This window comes from Eurypyga helias, unplaced genomic scaffold (genome assembly GCF_000690775.1).
Source record: "Eurypyga helias isolate BGI_N326 unplaced genomic scaffold, ASM69077v1 scaffold1945, whole genome shotgun sequence".
NCBI lineage: Eukaryota > Metazoa > Chordata > Aves > Eurypygiformes > Eurypygidae > Eurypyga > Eurypyga helias.
In genome coordinates this window covers 27,431-46,927 of record NW_010250565.1, presented here as the reverse complement: position 1 = coordinate 46,927, position 19,497 = coordinate 27,431, and the positions used below count along the sequence as shown (strand labels likewise).

The 19,497-nt window shown below is 39.3% G+C and overlaps 1 protein-coding gene across 2 annotated transcripts in view; it reads left to right on the top strand.

The window, feature by feature from the left end:
* TLK1 (tousled-like kinase 1) overlaps positions 1-13,017 on the top strand; it is a 42,382-nt gene extending 29,365 nt beyond the window's left edge. For both annotated transcript variants that reach the window (XM_010151697.1, XM_010151695.1), the window contains exons 12-20: positions 105-202; positions 3,405-3,486; positions 3,772-3,863; positions 3,949-4,038; positions 5,134-5,303; positions 6,170-6,305; positions 8,803-8,914; positions 9,197-9,304; positions 12,376-13,017. In XM_010151697.1, coding sequence (XP_010149999.1) covers positions 105-202; positions 3,405-3,486; positions 3,772-3,863; positions 3,949-4,038; positions 5,134-5,303; positions 6,170-6,305; positions 8,803-8,914; positions 9,197-9,304; positions 12,376-12,552 — 1,065 coding nt within the window. In that variant the 3' untranslated portion in view covers positions 12,553-13,017. The remainder of the gene's footprint in view (positions 1-104; positions 203-3,404; positions 3,487-3,771; positions 3,864-3,948; positions 4,039-5,133; positions 5,304-6,169; positions 6,306-8,802; positions 8,915-9,196; positions 9,305-12,375) is intronic.
* The last annotated feature ends 6,480 nt before the right edge of the window (positions 13,018-19,497 follow it).

Sequence of the window (19,497 nt, the reverse complement as noted above, 5' to 3'; positions counted from 1 at the left end):
AATGCAATGTTCCTCCATCACCACTAGTATTGATGCAGGAGTAAAAATATCCTTTTCAAACGGGGAGTAAATGAGCTTTTGTATTTCATTCTTTTCATTTGCAGGAAGAAGCTGAAATACAAGCAGAACTTGAACGTTTGGAAAGAGTTAGGAATCTTCACATAAGAGAACTGAAAAGAATAAATAATGAAGATAATTCACAGTAAGAGACTTAGTATCTTAATTTTACATGTCTGTTTTTAAAATAATGCTATGAAATCACATGTCACCTACAGAGGATAGGGTCATTCGTAAGTTTTTCTTTGGTTCTCTTTGTTTATGAATATATTTTAAACCCCAATTTATTAAAAATTTCAAAAAATAATACTTATAATTTGGTAAACTTATGAATAGTTTTATTGAACATGAAAGAAATAACATATGTACACAACTTTTAGTGCAGAAGAGCTAAACCTAGCTAAATCATATTGCTAGGCTAAAAAAAATACTTGTAAGGAAACCTAATGCAGTTCACTTAGCTGACAATAGTGCGAGAAAATGGCAGGGAAGTTTGATGCAGCAGCAGCAATTCTGTGATGTAGTTAAAATTAGTTTTGGTTTTATCGTACAGGTACCTAGTAGGAAAAAGACAAATGCCGTCTCTGTTGTGTTGTACTTCAGCTTCCATGGCAATATATCATAATGTTGAATCGTTACTTAATATCAGCTATTAATATGTAGATTTGAAACGACTAATTGCATAACTAAAAAAAATGTAATCTGTTTTCCATGGTGGCGAATCCAAACGGCAACACTACAGTTTCACCAGCACTTTAAGCTGGCACCGTTACTTGAAAGGAACTGGTTCTGTCTATCCCCGATTGCTTCATTATGCCCTTGACCTGTTTCCTTTCACATGCTTGCAGTGGCATTGTTTTTTCTGAACAGACACTGGAAATTGATCCAGGTTAAAACCAGCTCCTCTGTTTTCATTCTGTGGGTTAATTTTAACTATGGATCGATTTCCTGGTTTAGTTCTTCGCCCCAGTTGCAAAAATGCTGCCATAAGGAGAGAGGGCAGTGCAAGGGTGGAACAAACAGCTGGGGAAGGAGATGGTGGGTCTGGGCTTATTTCTTTCTACACTAGTAAATAGTTATGAAACAGTAGCCTTAAGACTTCAGGATTTTTAGACACACTAGAATTGTATATGAACTAAGAATTTAAACACTAAGGCAGCAAGACGTGAAATTGTACTTAACTGTTCTAATGGTCCCCAAACCTACCCTGCAGGAATACAGAAAAGTGCTGTTACCATGTAGCTATGATGTTAATTGACAGCTAAATTGATGTTGTTTTGGATATGAAAAATAATGGGTGTTGATGCTTACAATTCAATGGCAGAATATTCTACTTTAAAAACAAATGTCCTACAACAAATAAACAGGCAGCTTTTTGCAGGTTAAGTGATAACCTTTTTTAATCTTCAGTGCTTGCATTAGAAGAGGTTTTTTTTAAAGAAAACTTCAACAAGAAGAAATAAATGCCACAGAAAAATGTGTAAATGTTACATATGTGGGGCAAAGAACGTCCAAATGACAGTCCCAGTTGAAAAGAGAGTTACAGGACATGGGCAGGCAGAATACTGCAGTTTCACTGCTCATCTTCTGTGGTCAGTCTTGACACATTTTACGGTATAGAATGAAAAGCTTTGAACTGTGTGTTCATGTTTCTGTGGGAGTTTAGACTTAAGTATTTACCAGCTGGCCAAGCTGCAGTTTACAGTTGTAATACAGAAGACAGAAGTAATGCAGGCCCGTAGCCTCTGCTGTCTTTCCTAACATGTCTTGGCAATTTAGCCATTTGGTAAGGGAGAGGGTTCTGAAGTGAGGCAGCTGTTGGGTCCTGACTCAGATCCTGTTGGGTTTTTAGCTTCCAGCTGTGGTACAGAGCTGAGCTCTCTTTTTTGTTCTAGCAGTGTTCCCCTCTACGTCCCTCTACCCTTCTCTAGTATCCCAGTATAAAGTAGGTAGCAAACTCGGGTGTTTGGGGTTCCAGCCTTGGCACTGAAGAATAGGAAATTTTGCCTAGCTTAGAGATGGTTAAACTTGTATGCCTGTATGTGTCCTTTACAACTGCACCGGGGTAACAGAGCAAGCTGAGAGTGCAAGTTAGGGCTTCCCTGTCTGGGTTTAGAGCCCATGGGCTGCTGGGGCTACCTGCAAGGTGCATCTTCTGAGCCACGGAGAGTCACACAGAGTAACACAAGCAGCAGTGGAGAGGAAAGGTGGTAACGTTCACAAGACTGGCCCTACCAAAGGCATACATGTAATACAAGGACCAAGAAAATACAAATTAAATTTGTCAAGCGTGGCTTTAAAGTATTGGGCTACTGTTCACATGACATCAGTTGCCTAATGATGCTACCTGTAAATTTGTTATGTCTTCTACACTGAGTGCATTACACTTACTGTTTATGATTTTTTTTAAATGTCTTTAGCATTGAAATACGTATTTTCATAGGAAAATGAAAGTTTTGTGTTTGAAAGGGGCACAGTAAGGAAGAATACCTATTTTCCCTCAAATACTTTATTTTCTATCGCCATACCTACAAAACTGTAGAGAACATAAAAGGATGGGATGACCTATTGGCAGACTAACCCTAAAACCTTCCTTAAAGTTTTCTATGGAGAATAACTGGCAGCTGGACCTAGGTTCATGAGTAGAGTTGGGTCATCATTGCACTAGAAATGTGACAAGTATTCACCTCCTTTACCCCTGGTTGGATGGAAGGATGTATTCTCTTCTGCACATTGCAGGAGAGAGTATGGTCCTTTTCTCTGTCCCACAGCATCATTTTGTGTTTGGAAGGAGTGTTTTCTTCTAGCTTTTGATTAAACTGCAGGCAGGTATTCAGTTCTTTGGTGTGTTTTTCCCATACTGCTGTTTGCTATTTGTTAACTTCTTAATGTTATATAAAATCCATTTTGTTAAAGAGGGGCAGGTATGTACAAGTCTGGTCATGCTTCATATGAAATTGGAAGAATATCCTCCTTGTCTGTTCCAGAAAGCTGAAGTTTGAGACTTCTCTAAAATTTGTCAGAATAAAGCGAGAGCCCTTGTATCACATGTTTAAATTTAAGGGTGTTTTTCTTATCCTTACAAAAATAGAGAAAAATAACAAAATGTTTGCCTAAACTGCCTGGTTTGATGATGGTGGTGTGATAGCATTTGTACACTAAGCAGTTGAAAGGTACTGAAATTGGCCATTGTGCCATAAGCTTACACGTGGTATAATATTGTGCAGCATAGTATATATTGCTAGTAAAAAGAGAGCTGCATTTGAGAAGTAATACTAAGGTTTACATTTTAGACTCTATTTGTCTACCTTAAATAGAATTAAATGAAGTATTTCTTTTCTTTTGAGATTTAAAGATCACCCCACGTTGAATGAACGGTATTTGTTACTGCATTTACTTGGCCGAGGTGGCTTCAGTGAAGTATACAAGGTAGAGTGTGTTGGGTCTGCTAAATCTAATCTTTAAGGCATGTACATTTGTATATTTAATCTTCAGGGGAGGGAGGGGATCTAAACAAGCATAAGGATTGTAATGTGGTACACTCTTTGAACATGGGTTGAGCAAACTTTGATTAACCCATAGAGGGAGGTAGCATTGCAATAGATTTGTCAGTAGACTTTTAAATTACATGCCAATTTTTTTCCTTTCCTTATTGCACGTTAATTTTATCATCTTTGGTTATAACTTTCCCATATTTGTGGGTTTCTTTTTTAGGCTTTTGATCTTTATGAACAAAGATACGCTGCTGTGAAGATTCACCAGCTTAACAAAAGCTGGAGGGATGAAAAGAAAGAAAACTACCACAAGTAAATATTAATGACTTGTGCTTCATATGTTAAATTGAATAGCATTTTATTGATTGTAGAGGTTAATGTATCCATCTTCTTTTAGACATGCCTGCAGAGAGTATAGAATACACAAAGAACTGGATCATCCCCGGATAGTTAAATTATATGACTACTTCTCCCTGGATACAGATACGTAAGTACATAAAATGATACATTTTCTAGAACTTTGCAAGGATTTTAGTGCTTCATATTAGATAAACAGAAAGAAAGAGTATTTGAACAAAAATAACATGTTCTTGCTTGCAGCCGAAGTGTTTATGGTATCATAGAATCACAGAACGGTTTGGGCTGGAAGGGACCTTAAAGACCATCTAGTTCCAACCCCCCTGCCATGGGCAGGGACACCTTCCACTAGACCAGATTGCTCAAAGCCTCATCCAGCCTGGCCTTGAACACTTCCAGGGATGGGGCATCCACAGCTTCTTTGGGAACCCTGCCAGTGCCTCACCACCCTCTCTGGGAAGAATTTCTTCCTAATATCTTATCTAAACCTCCCCTCCTTCAATTTAAACCCGTTACCCCTTGTTCTGTCACTACAGGCTCTTGTAAAAAGTCCCCTCCCCGCTTCCTTGTAGGTCCCCTTCAGGTACTGGAAGTGTCCTTAAGGGGACTTCAAAAAAAAAACCAAAACACCACCACTAGTTGCATAATTTTGTCTCAGCTGAATATTGCAGGCCTTCTATAAAGTACTGAAAACAGTGTTTTGCAACACCTGACTGGCAAGCCCTGCAGGATGTCCTGAGGGTGAAGGGGACAGGCAGTGCTGTAAAGGTTTTGGGCAGAGCAAGGGCTGCTGCAGGGCAGCTCTGAAAGGCTGCTGTAGCTTAGACAAGTTTCCAGGACTAAACGACATGAGGAGCATTGTCAGCCTAAGTGTAGCCCATGGTCACTGGGCTGCACCTCTTTGCATGAAATTTTGTCGTATCTTATGGGATAGTGAATGCGTTTTTCTATTAAGAAACATGCCTGCATAAATAAGGGTTGGGTTTTTTAACCTATTGTCAATATGGATGCATTTTTCTCTTGGTGAATACGAATGTTCTGATTGATGTCAGTTTTCATAAGCTGATAGTTATGCCATGTGTTCTATTAACAATTTGATTCATACAGTTTAATATCCAGGCAGCCATTCTTAAATCTGCCAGTATCAAACGAGGTTGTCATATTTCCGTTTCTCATTGTGCAGTTTGATACTGTATTTAACTTTGTCTCTCTGAATTCTGCCTAGGTTTTGCACGGTGTTAGAATACTGTGAAGGCAATGACTTGGATTTCTATCTCAAGCAACATAAATTGATGTCAGAGAAGGAAGCTAGGTCCATTGTAATGCAAATAGTAAATGCACTACGGTATCTCAATGAGATCAAGCCCCCTATTATACACTATGATCTTAAACCAGGTAAATGAGTAGTGTTACAACTGAAAATGTCCTTTTTTTAAAAATCCTTTCATTTTATTTTTAATTCTAGCCTGAAAATACCAAAATTGTCTTCTCTATGTCAGGCTTACTGTAAATGAAACAAGTGTGTACTTCTCTTTCTAGCTTTATTTCCAAAATAATTTGTTCTTTCTTAGGGAAAATGTTTGTCATAACTTTTCTACTTTGTATTATTTTGTTTTAGGGAAAAAAATGATACAACACATAGATACATACACTGATATTTAGCAGTATAAACAGGTAAAGTCATTAGTTATTCAGTCCTGTCTGATCATTGTGGAATGCTGATGTGTAAATCATTTTTCCCTTACGTATTTCTTAGCCTGTAAAGGGTTCAAATAGGTAATCAGTTACTTTCAACATCCCAGCATAGACACTTCAGGACGAAGTTTTCTTTACAATGAATAATAAGCATTGTCATAAACGATGTATTCTGTCTTGATTCCATGGCCTTTGATGCACAACCTTCATGAATGATGCTACACTTCCAAGCATGGGGTTTGTCATGGAACTCTTAGTGCAGCCTGTTTGCTTGCTGCTGTGTAATAAATTGTTCAAATAGATTTCTTGTATTTTGGTGTTTCCTCGCTGTCCGACCAGCTCCCAGCTGAGGGACCCATTTCAGATGATGATGAAAACCTAGAGAGTTCCAGAGACATGCAATGAAATCTGTCAGTCAAGTTGCATCATTTTTGTACCTTCAAGTCTAGAGTAAAGTTGTCACTTATCCCTCATGAAGTTAGATGTTCCTAAAAATTGATTCTAGTTTTGAAAAAAAGCATTCTGTTAGCTTTTTGGGGTAACTTTTTCTTTTTCCTCCTGGATAGGTAATATCCTTCTTGTAGATGGAACAGCATGTGGAGAAATAAAAATTACTGATTTTGGCCTGTCCAAAATAATGGATGATGATAGCTATGGTGTGGATGGAATGGATTTAACTTCACAGGGAGCAGGAACTTACTGGTAATGCCTGGTTTGATTTTGCTATTTAGACTCTGGGTCATTGTTCAGACTTCATAAATGCTCTCTTACAAAGCCAGTTTGGTGAGAGAGCTAGAATTAAAAATACTAATATGGATGACAAACACAAGTTTTTGTGTGGTACTGTGAATGTTGATATTCCCAAATGTTAGAATGGTAATACAACAAGTAAGATAAGAGAGTGTGAGTGTGTGTTGTGTGTTCATATGTATACAAACGTGGAGATGATCACTATGATTTAGAAACATGGTTTCCCTGAAGAAGCAGGTGTTTAATCTTTGGCTGCAGGTGGTTGAAGACGTTTGACAGCGCTGTGATGATTAACTGTGAGTGCTTAGTCTTTGGAAATCTTAGAGCAGGGATTACCAGCAGGTAATGTCCTTAGGACAAGAGAGTATTTACATTTCTGTCCTAAAGGTTAACGGCAGCTCAGCAGCTGTGATTTGTTTTCTGTGAGCACTTGCACGCTTGTCCAAAAACCTCAGGTTTTAGAACTGACTACAGTACAGGAATGTTGATAAGAATTTCATCGCTTACAGAAAAGCTGTTTCTAGAATTGCACTCTAAAGATGCAGCTTCTTCATGGCACAGTAGCTCTTTGAGCCTGGGTGCATGGTACCTGTGCCGGGGTGGGTGGAATAGAATGCCTGTATTGGCCCAGTTATTACTTGTGAATTCGTTTGGTCTTTCCTCATTCTGCCTGTAGCAAGATCAGAGTCAGGAGCTGAAACCTAACTAATCAGATAAGCCAGTGTCGTTCCCAATTGCTCTTCAACTTTTCCCATATTTGGAAGTTGCACATAATAAAGTTTTTGCCTTTCCCTTCAGATTTTTTAGAAAAGACAATGCACATACTCATGCACAAATCCCAGTGCGCACATACTGTGAAAAGATGATTAAAGTTGAAGTATTTTAGAAGTGTTAGGCTTCTGCTACTCTTTTTAATGGTACATGTTTAAACACCAATTTAAACATTTTATTGTGGGAATGTATGTCAAAAAATGTTGCCCTTTGGCTTTCATCTAAAATGCCACGGGCGCTAGTGGTGCTGTAAACTAAGAAATCAAACAACAGTCTGTGGCTGTTATCGGCTAATGGTGAATCTCTGTGTTTCTAAATCACACTTCATCTGAGCCCAAAACCTCCATTAAAGAGGGAAATATTTTGAGTGAGTTTGAGGTGGGGGATGAGTCTGTTTAGAGCAGATGGCACAAACCATCAGCAGCATAGTCCTCGGAGGGATTTCCTCAGTCACTGGGTCTGGTTACCTGCTTTTCCAGGCAGTTAGGTCACATAATCTCCTTTGTAAACGGACAGACATTTGTATTAAATTTAGTGAGTGTTTTGTCCCCAGTAATCTGATTTGAAGTGTGTTCCATAACCTCAGTTCTCTGATCATTAGAAACCTAATCTTCTAATTTACAGACTGTATTTGGGGCCAGTTTATACTTGTTTGTTCCTGTGCCAGTACTGTCCTCCCTAAAGTAGGTTGTTTCCCTTCCTAGTACTTGCTCCTTGGTATTTTTATAGCCCTCAGGGTTTTTTTCCCCAAATTGTAGACTATTCATTCTTCATATCATTTTAGTAGCTTTCTTTGCATTTACATCACTTCATGCTCATTTTTCTTGATTGTTGTAATCAGAATTGTACACAAGTATTCCAGAAGAGATTTTGTGATGCTGTCTGAAATTCATGTTTGTGTTGCATTCTTACCTCATTGTTCTGCTTACCTCCATTTCCACAAATATTTCTTCAGATTTCTTTTAAAGCCTTCTATGCTGTTGCTGAATGTCTCATCTGTAGTTGCTTTAATAGTTTTTATACCTTTTTCGATTTTAGATATTACAGTCAATAATACTTAACTGCCCCCATACTGATATGTTTGGGAGGTTTTTGTTTTTTTTAAAGGAGGTTTCATTTCACCACGTCTTTTGTAATGGAGGAATGGCATAAGAATTTCCTCAACTCTCAGCTCTTCAAGTATGACTTTCTGCAGATTATAGGAATGCAAATATCAGTCACCTTTGTCTACCATATACCCCTCTTGTTAATGTCATCATTCATACTAAAAACTTAGCTAAATCATCTTTAAGCCATACCTACATTAGCTTTGATTCCTAACCAGGCTTTGCTGTAAAATTCCCTATATGGCTTTCATCTTTTCTTGCTCTGATAGATGGAGTTGGTTCATATTTAACCTAGGATCCCAGTTTTTTAAAAGAAGAGATGACTGGTAAAGAATTAGGTAGTATTTGTGCTTGTATGAAACAGACTCTCTGACTGACAGACTCTACCAAAAAACTGTAATCTCCGTTTCAATGGGTGTGCAAGGAGTTGGAATGCAGATCATAAGGCAGTGGTACATTTGTCCAAAGATCAGATGTGCACATGAAGTGCTTGTATAATTTGATATTTGGACAAGTTCTAGTGATGCCATACATTCACTTGCAGACACTGATATGCATGTTTTGTTTTCCAGGTACTTGCCTCCAGAGTGTTTTGTAGTTGGCAAAGAGCCACCAAAGATTTCTAATAAGGTTGACGTGTGGTCTGTTGGAGTAATCTTTTTCCAATGCCTTTATGGTAGAAAGGTAGGAAAATGTTTGAAAAATCTTAGAGTTTTAGTGTAAATGCCAGTTTCTGGTAGAATGTGAATTACACTCATAAAGATGGGGAAGATTACTTCTGTTACTTCTTTTGTGGTGTGCATTGATATTGCAAGAAATGTAGAAAATCTTGACTGAAACTTTTTTTTATTTACAGAATGGTTAGCAGTTTGTATTATCACTGCAACAGCTTACTATAGCGTAAATATTTATAGAGTCAAAGTGGTTGGATAACTTATGAAGAAAATAATGTGCTTATTTTTTCAGCCATTTGGCCACAATCAGTCACAGCAAGATATCTTACAAGAAAATACAATATTAAAAGCCACCGAAGTTCAGTTCCCCGTCAAACCTGTTGTAAGCAATGAAGCCAAGGTAATTTTCAGTGTGATCTCTTGAGTCACAATTAAAACGCTCATCAACAAGGATTCATCTGTAAAATTGCTGTTAAGAGTGCTGTGGATATAGTAACTAAATGTGTAGGAAAACATAATGGAGAACTAGTATTTTGATGTTTTTATTTAAGCAAACTTATGCTGGGACTTCTCAAAGTCATGTACTTCAAAGCACGACTAGATATGTAAGTTCCAGAAATTTGCAAGTGGTTTTAAAGTAGGCCGCCTCAAAAATGGTCTGCTTTGCTTTTTCCCAGAGGAGCTTATGTGTCTCACTCAAGCTGTCTCACTAGAAGTTCTTGTGAAATACTCTGCTAACAGTAACAAGCTCCTTCTGAAAATAGTGAATGTTATTCTCTGCAGCCTTACTGTCTTGAAGAACTATGTGAGTAAAAATGCCTGGAGGATATGCTTGTTGACACTCATCCCTTTTAAGGTCATGGCATGTGTGTATTAACTCAAATCGGAGTTCAGAAACATAAATTTTTAAGATTAAGAATCTATAAGAGATGTTGCTGCTGAGTCAGGAAATAATACTGCCAGAGACGTTGATCTGCCACAAAGGTGTGGATGGGCAATGTTTCCCATATTTCAAAATCTTATTTTGAGACATCTGTAGTGTCAAACTCCTCTCCACATTCAGAAACAGATTAAGGTGGTGTCCCAAATGGTTGCTGCTGTGAGCATCCATAACACCAATCCAGTTCTACGAATATGGAAGAAAACATTACGCGTGTTACATGGTTTGTAAAACTCTCCCAGTTTTTGAAAGATATATTCATGGCCAGAAGCAGAAGAGAGATGCTCGTTGGAAAAAAATGGCGAGATAGTAGGATGATTATTCAAGTTTCAGCATTAATTAAACACACTTAGATTTTTGGGACACACATGAAAAAAACTTAGGAATGTTAAGGTTTAGCTTCTAAAACTCAAAAGGAAAGGAAATGTATTTCTAGAGGCTGTAACTTCCTAAGAACGTAACTCTTTCAGGTACGTAAACCTGCTGTTAAAATTTGTAGTGCATTTCAGTTGGTTAGATTTTCCAAAAGTAGTCTTAGTGAGCAAGTTGCAGTTAAGGTTATGAAAATTTGGTCGAAGAATTGTCGTTTGTCCTGGGGTTTTGGTTGGTTGGTTTGTTTGCTGGTTTTGTTGTTTTCACCACTGTTTGGAAAAATTGTCTCTTGAATGCAGTTGACAAATACACGTCATGTAACTGATAACTTTACATGTTAATAGTTTATATATCCCTGTCTCTTAACTTCACGTTTCTGTCGTTAGTAGTTTTTATATAGAGGATGTTAGGAAAGAGTAGACAGTTCAGCATGGAGAATTGGCAACTTATTTTACATTCTTAGTGCTTTCCATGTTCTGTTTGTTTGTTTGAAAGACTAAAGTGAACTTTCAGCGTTGTCCACTCTTACTGACATTGTCACGATAGCTGTAAGAGCAAGGGGAAAAATCGTTCTCTGGTGGAAATGCTGTAAAACAATTTCAGAGTGACTTGTAAATTCAGACTGTTTATGATGACTGTGTAGAATCCAAATCATCTTTCAGATTTATAGGCCTGGCAGTTGGAAAAGAGCAGCTTGTAAACTGAAATTCTGATTTGGAAAACATGGAGGTGAAATAAATATTAAAACTTAAATGACATTGTTAGTTTTCAGACTGTAGCTGTCCTTTGATCCTCCTCACTTTTTCCTATTTTGTGCAATGCATCGCAGTAATGTGTCTGCAGTGCCACGGAAGCATGAAGTATTTTGCAGACATTTTAGACACAAACTGTTACTCTGAGGATCTTTCAAATAACTCTTAACAGTTCATTTGTTATGAAGGATTTATTGTACAATTTGATTAAAATCCATAATGTCCGAAAACATGGAGATACATCTATAAACAGAAGTGTATGATTTTTATTTTGTACCTTGTTCATGTTGGGTATGTAAATGATAGAAGTAAATTCTAGCAGGATTCTTTGGAGCCTGTATGACAGATTTTTTTCCTTTAATCTCCAGTTTTTAATTGGTGCAAAGAACAAACAGCTGAACAGATTTATCAAAGAAAAGATACATAATTCTTTTAAATTAAGTTCTAAATTAAGTAATGATGTGCTAATCAGTTCTGTAGCAATAATACGGATTTGCTGTCATTAAGTGTTGAACCTCACGCTCTCAGGAGACCAAATGTTCTGTGTATGCTAGACATAAGACTTGACAGAGACTTTCAGCGCAGAATGATTGGCATACGTTGTATGGGCATAAACGTATCATAACGTAGTGTCTCAAGGTTTCCTAAATAGTCTGTTGGTTATTTAGTGCCTATTGAACATGGCAACACCATTGTCGAATTTCACGTTTGCTCCGTTCCGTCACGGCATGTGTGGTAATGCCTGCTTTCAAAGGTCAGCTGAAGTGTTGAAATTCTGTCCCCGCATCTTCCATCTACTCTTGGTCTGCTGCGCAGCTGAACAGTTTTAGAAGCTCTGTGGAGCTCTTTTTTTACCTTTTCAGTCCTCTGACATTTGCCTTCTGGTTTTTACTAAGCTGTTCAGGGATATATGTGCAGAATTCTAGTTGTGTGAGATGCTAATGTTTTACTTGTAAATATAGCTCCTAAACATGGAAACACAAATCTGAAGTGTGGTTATTTGAAGCCAATTAATTTGCAGATTTTTTTTTTTTTTTCTGCTGCGACGTTACATTTTTTCACTGGTCTCAGTAGTAAAATGTTAGTCATTCAGATTGAATAAGTAAGAATGAGAATTTGTTTAGAAGCTAGGTTTTACTTGTAAATATAGCTCCTAAACATGGAAACACAAATCTGAAGTGGTATTATTTGAAGCCAATTAATTTGCAGATTTTTTTTTTTTTTTCTGCTGCGACGTTACATTTTTTCACTGGTCTCAGTAGTAAAATGTTACAGTCATTCAGATTGAATTAAGTAAGAACGAGAATTTGTTCAGAAGCTAGTTTATCCAAGAGGACATGCATATTTGCTTGTAAGCAGACGTAATTATTTGGAATGCTATTGTAACTTTTTACATTTCTTTTCTAGGCCTTTATCAGACGCTGTTTAGCATACCGAAAAGAGGATAGATTTGATGTCCACCAGCTGGCTAATGATCCTTACCTTCTCCCTCATATGAGGAGATCAAATTCTTCAGGAAACTTGCATATGACTGGGCTAGCAGCATCCCCTACACCACCTACTTCGAGCATCATTTCATACTGAAATTTCTCCAACCGAGGAATGGCATGATAACCTTTGTGTAGTTTCCAGATACAGACTTGAGCTTGAAAGCATCTGAGTGTTTTTACATAGGACAAGTTTGATAACTGCGTTTTCAGACTGAAGTCCTCCTACATAGTGTCATTTGTATGATTGGAATGGATCATGGACTGTGAATAAATGTACCCTTCTGAGAAATACCTTGAAACATTGAAGGATGACACTGCCTGTTACACACCAACAGGTATACTGTGTTTAAGACTGAAGAAAAGGTTTTTAGTTTGTTTTTTCTGGGGAACATTGTAAATAATCTTTTTAATACTTAAAGTACATTTGGTTGATACTGGAAAGTTCTAACATGAAGGGTAGTTTTTCATTATTTAAATAAAAAAGGGTAGTGAGCAAAAACACAGGAAAAATTCCGTGCCTGGTTATAAACTAAACTGCCATCTTTCCAAGACATTGATCTTCTGAAACCAAAGTAAGGAGTGCGAGATGGTCGAAGGTATGTTCTCTATTGGATTCCTTAGATAAAATTGTAGTATTTTATTTGGCAGCTCATGCTTTTACCTCCAAAAATGTGGTGGTGTTTCACTGAATTTAGATTGGAAGGGTCATATGGAATTCCTGGTACTTATTTCTCAAATAGATTGCTAATTTTGAAATAGGCTCAATTTTCTAAAAATACTATACTGGCTGTGGTATTGAAACTTGTGAAACTTGCCAGGCTTCTGATAAAAGCAAGCAACAGTATGAAACCAAATGCAAACAGGTCATGTATAATGTTCTATGCAGGAATAATGATAAATTCCCTTCTAGCTCTATTGTAAATTGTTGTACAGATGTCACATTTTCAGTTAAATTTCAGCAACTTATTCCTGTACAAATGTTTAAAGTATGGCTTTTTCTAATTGGATATTGTATTTTTTTTAAGTCTCCCTCAAGGCGCTTTTAATTGCTGCTAAACGACGTTGCTTTTCCTTTTGCGAAAGAATGAAATGACCTCCTTAAGGTGCAAGTCAGCTGTACGTTACAGAGAGATTCAGAGTAGGTAACTCATTAACAATCAAGGCATGTAAAACAGGTCTTTGTTGGCAACATGCAGTACAGTTCTTTCAGTCAGTTTATTGCGTTCTCAACCTGCAGAGCGCGTGGATACTAGATGTAGAAGTTGCTCATGGTTATTCTCTATTGCAGGAAGTTCCTATCAACAAGGAAATGTTTCTTGTGGCTTGTACAGATATTTTAAAATGTGAAACATTTTCTAACTGCCTTGTATGGTAGAAACTTATTTTACAGAACAGTGTCTCTCTCTCACGTTGACTATTCTTTTTACTATCCCATTCTTGATGCTGAATACCTATATGTAATTTTGTCCATGTTGCAGAAAAAGGAGGCTGTATTACCACAGGTTTTCATTTAGTATTGTACAGTTAAACTGTTGCTCTTGTTTCTGATGTTGCAAGCCATTTTGTTTTCATTGTATATAAAGAAACATTAACTGTCTCTTTAAGATGCTGCTGAAATTGTAGAGAATGTAGCCAAAACGGTAATAAACAATGACAGTTGAAATTTCAAGGTTTTCCTTGCATGTTTTTGCATTTCAAAAAAGGGAAATTGGCTAACCTTATCACTGAGCGACCCTTAGCTATTTAAAGCAAACTCTCTTAAATTACAGACAAAAGGCCAATAATGGAGTACTTGGAGTAACATTGGAGGTGCAAGGGGAAGTTTCCATGAAATTTAAATATTCTGTTGTAATGAGGTAACCAAAACATCATTTCACTGAATAGATCTCAGAGAAACAATTTTTAAGTATTTCAGCGGTTCGTTCTAGAATTCTTCAACCATGGGATAAAATTAGCTTATAGAATAAAATTAGACCCGAATAGTGACTCTTTCTGCCTTATTTTACACCAGAGTACTGGGACTGCATCCTTTTCACCCTCTACAGCGTGAGACCGAGTGCAGGGTTCAAGGAGAATGTGGCATAGCTTATAGGGTCAAATCAGATTTCATTCCTTCTTATTCTGCATGTGTCAATATTGGAAGTTACATCGAAGGATGTTCTGCCTAAGGACAAGACGTAAGATGGTTAACTGTATTTTTATTTATCTGGAATGTATTATGGTTACCGCTAGTAAGGGGAAGTCTGGCCTTCTAATAGAGAACAACTGAAGTAAGTAGAAATTTTACAGCTACCTAAAAGTAAGGGGGTTCATGCATTGCACTGATTACATACAGGCTTGTTTTTCCTGTTGTTAGCATCTGGGAATAGGCTGTTGTGGCTGATACATGACGCTTACTCCAGCTTTGCAAATACACATTTCTGAAACCTAAACACTAAGTGCCACATAGAAATACCTGAAAGAAAAGGAGAGTCACCATCTCATCTTCCCCATCAGAGTTACAAGGTTTGTACCTCCAATACACCCCGTTGTGTTTGTGCTGGCGTCTTGCGGTACTGTTAATGAAAGTTTTGTATCCCCCACATGGAGTCATTCTGCGGTCACAAGAAGACGTCTGAGTCGGTGTGTCTGGTGCCTGGCGTTCAATTTGCACTTGGGATAGAAGTACCCTTGAGGCTGAGTCTAGAAGCCCGAATGCCTGCTGCTCATGGAGGAGTGCTGATCCACACCTGGGTAATGCATGCATTGCTTGTTTGGTCTGTATTTCATGCACATTTTACTAATTTCATTACAAGTCATAGAATCATAGAATCATCCATCACTACATTTCCTAAACTCTTCAGGTTTAGCAGCAGGTAGACAGAAGGAGCGAACTTAAACTTCATCAGACAGTTTTTAATGAACCCTGCAAATAAAGGCTTCCTTTAGTTTAAATTCATAAATATTTTTAAATTCTGCATTTATTGGAAGATGCTAGAATACTAATTGGAATTAATTGGAAGATGCCAAAATACGACATTGCTGTGTAATTAGAAAAACCCACTACATATGAAACAGAGGTGGTCACTGTAAGAAAAGTTCTGCACTTTTAACTCTGATCGTAGTGCTACAGGTCACTGCAGCCAGAGTTAACAATGGTTGGCTTGTTTCTGGAAAACAACCGTGTTTTGGCCCTGGTTTATTTACACTTGCACTAAGGCTGTTGAGATTTTGGTGTGGAACATTATTCACCCTCAACTTGGCCTACGCTAGTTGATGGATAGCGTTTTCACGGAGGCTAGTTAATATTTTAATTTTCTAAAAAATGGCTTTAACACTGGCACAAGACTGGAAGGGCATTGCATTGCTGGCCGGCTGCCCAAGTGCTATTGACCGCACACGCTGTGGCTATGAGCAAACCACTGCATAATTAGAGGCTTTCAAAAGCCCATAAAGCCACGAGCACCCTCGGTATGCGAGTCACGGGTGCGTGAGGTGCCGAGCCCGCTGCTGAGGGGTGCTCTGCACTGCCGGACCCTGTGTGGGAGCTGCTAATGACAGCCTCAGCAGGTGACTGGTGATTTAAAATAAGAAAACCATGGAAAGGAAAACATGCCCTGGGATTTGAAGCATCCTGGGTGCTCCTACTCCAGCTTTGACAACTTCTGAACCTGAGGAAACCACAGGTCTGAGGCAGGGCCACCAGCCCAACCAGGGCTGTCTTTCCCATTCCCCAGCTCTCCTGGCCAGGCAGGACACGGCACATCCGGTCTGGGGAGAGGATGCAGGTCCCCAACAGCACTGTTGCTCCAGTTTTGCTTTGGATATCAGCTCTGCTGGGGTTGAAGCTGCTCCTGTCATGGCACAGTGGAGCTGCAGCAGCTGAGGACCCCAACAGGTGGGTGGCAGCTACCCCTCCTTACCTGCCGCCATGTTTGCTACAGGGGGCTGGAAAGGCGAGGGACGTTGCTGAGGAAAAGGGGGCCGCCAGGAAAGGTAAGAGGGGTCTCTTGGATATTTTTTCTCTTCCAAGAGCCCTCGGGACTACTTGGTCTTCTCTAGAAGTGGGAGATTACCTTGAGAAGGGGGACTGGGGACCCCAGCCCAGTCGGGGGGCCTGGGCAGGGTGTTGAGGCAAAGAGGGCCTTAGGATTTGGAGTCAGAGTGGTTAAGAGCCTCCTGATTTTGGTGTCTAAAAGACTTCAGTCTCACAATTGCTATGGTATTTTTAAAAATATTTTTTCTACATACCAACTGTCAGAGGGAGGACTCTGGTTTTGCAGGTGAGGAATGCCTGGCAGCGTTTCACCGTTGTGGTCTCACACTCTGCGTGCCAGCCCACCACGTCTGTCTGCCACCACATTGCCAGAGCACTGTCATTTCCACAGTTCCAACGCGATCCTGCTGTGGGCTTCGGCCTCTCCTGAGGCCTGAAGCTGACCGGGCTCCAGGCAGCCATGGACTGTAGAGCTGAGGATTGTGTTGTGTTTGTAGGAAAGGGGAGACTGCAAATGTTTTCAGAAAGATAATGAATAATGCAGCAATTTCATGTCTGTGTGACCACAGATTGATTAAGGGTTAGACAGAGCTCCTCCTGAGTCACCAGCCTGGGGGCCTGGCACTGGGGCCGAGGTGTTTCCAGGTGCCCTTTCCACAAACAAAACACGTTTTACTTGGTCCTCAGGGATTGCTAGGCAAGGGTCCCTGAAAAACTCTAGTGTCTCCCAGTACCCAAGTTTGGCACAAGCTTACTTATATCCTTGACAAATTTGTCCACCTTATTCTGGAAGGTGCCCATCAGTGGAGGCTGCATTACTTATCCAAGCAATCTACTCCGGTTTCTCATAGCAATCCTGTCTTTCTTGCAGCTTATTAACCCTGTTCTTTCCAGTCCTATGCAGTACAGCATGAAGAACAGCTCCCTGCATTGTGTAGCACATGAGCCTTTCTTTCTGTTTTGAACTTTATGCATGCTTCTTGAGTATCCTTTGTAGGTAAAATCATTATCTTCGGAACAAGTGAGGTCCTTGCATTATTTATTTCTGATATTCAACTCCTAACAGAATGTTTAATTAATTTGCTCTAAGTAATTGAGTAGCCTTGCTGCAATCTTCTAATTGTGCTATGTTTCTCAAGCCGGTAAAGCTCTGTGCATAAATCAAGGGAAAATGCTTTCCCTAAAAATCTCATTTCGTATGTAGTGTCTTTAGAGCTAATCAGGTATCATTAAGAAATTACATGATCTTTGAATTGCAGAATCCCATTGTGCAAATCTGTGGCTATCATTATTATTTTTGGGGTATTTGTGGTTTTGTGGGTATTTGCGCATCATTAAAACATGCACAAGCACTTTCTGTTTAAAAAGTGGTGGAGACCAGTACCATATTTGCTATATCCTCAGAGGATGTGCTTCCATCAGATCAGCAGGTCATCTGGCAAAGTGTTTTCTTGATTTTGTGTGGCAGCTATGCTGTGGTATTCAGCAGAGCACAACTCTGCTGCCCAGTGAAACAAGTATTTCCCAGGAAGAGAATGCCATGGCCTCAGCCCCGAGCCTGGAGCCCAGTACTGTTTCTGTAGTGTGCTTTCAGTGTGAAAAACACATGCAGTCCCAGGGTATCACCCTTGTGTTTGCTGTTACTCTTGGGAAACCTGTTTACCCATACACAAGGTTTGAATCAGTTTTGCAGGTGGTCTGGCATCGTGGCTTCCTGTTATTTTTAGTATTGATGCACAAGGGGGTTGCGTAATTGCTCCCTTCACCCAGACGGAAGGATGGTCGTTAGCAGAGACACTGACTTCAGTAAGGTCTGGGAGCCAGTGCTTAGAAGTGCCTGTCAGTACCTTGCTGAATCCATTTCCTAGTTTATTTTTGATATTGAAATTCTGAAATATTTATCATTCATGACAGAAGGAAAGGACTCAAGCCAGCTTCTTCTAAATATTGTTCACTAATAGAGAACTATGATGGCTTTTAAAAGACCAGTTGTATGTGGCTTTATGAAAGGCAGTATATTATCTTAAATACATTGGCTGTATGTTCAGGCACAGGGTTTATTTTTTTGGTGATTCTAGTTGGAGGGATAAAAGTGCCACCCATCTGCAAGTCCATGGCTTGTATATAATACATGCAAAGATGGTATTTCAGATGGTAGTACTCCTCAGTAGGATGTGGCAATATGTGTCTCCTATTGCCCAAATGCCTTTTAACGTAAATTTATATATTGTTCTGCACACTTTTCACTGCAGTGGAATAACTGGAACTGGGGATTGTAGAGAAGGAGACCCCGTGCTTCTTAAATATGCAGTTGAGTTGGTGTGTTTAAAAAATAAGCAAAGCCAGGACACGAAAAACAGAAACTTGAGAACAGTTTGTTGTAGAAGAGAGTTCATAAGGGGTTTTCTTCTCATATGAGTAGGTCTCCTGTTCCTTTAGCTGAAATGCTTCCAGACAGAATAGTCCTTTGATATTCTCTGGTATTTCTGTGCATTGTTAGTTTTTCCCCCTGTACCCCCAGTCCTCTCATCATGCTCCAGGTGTCCAAAGCCATGCTTTGGCTTTCCCCCCTGCAGGTACAGCACCATGATTAGCAGGTGGTGCAGGCTGACTTCTAGCCACCCAGTACACCCAGTGACTGATACAAATCTGGTGTGCAGCTGGGTGTCCTGAAATGATGTGTTTAGGCAGCTGAAAGGTGGTGGTGCCTTTGAGGTGACAATGAAATTGTGTGTAGGCAGTTGCACCTCTTGCATGCACGTCTCAGCACACAGGGAAAACGGATGAGACTAACAAGGACTTAAAGGATTCAAAGAAGTAAAACACGTTCCCCCTTGCTCCCAGATTTCTACGTTCTACCTCATCTTCCCTTAGGCTGAGTATGACAGAGGAGCAGGACCTACCAAATTGTCACGTCCATGGGGCTAACAGTGTGAGAAGGCACAACTTCTCTCATTCTCGTACGTTTGTCCCTCTAAACAGCCACATGAAGAGTTATTGCACAGCTTTGTATGTTTGCATAATGGAAAACTTTCTTCATGACAAAAATAATCACCCTAACTG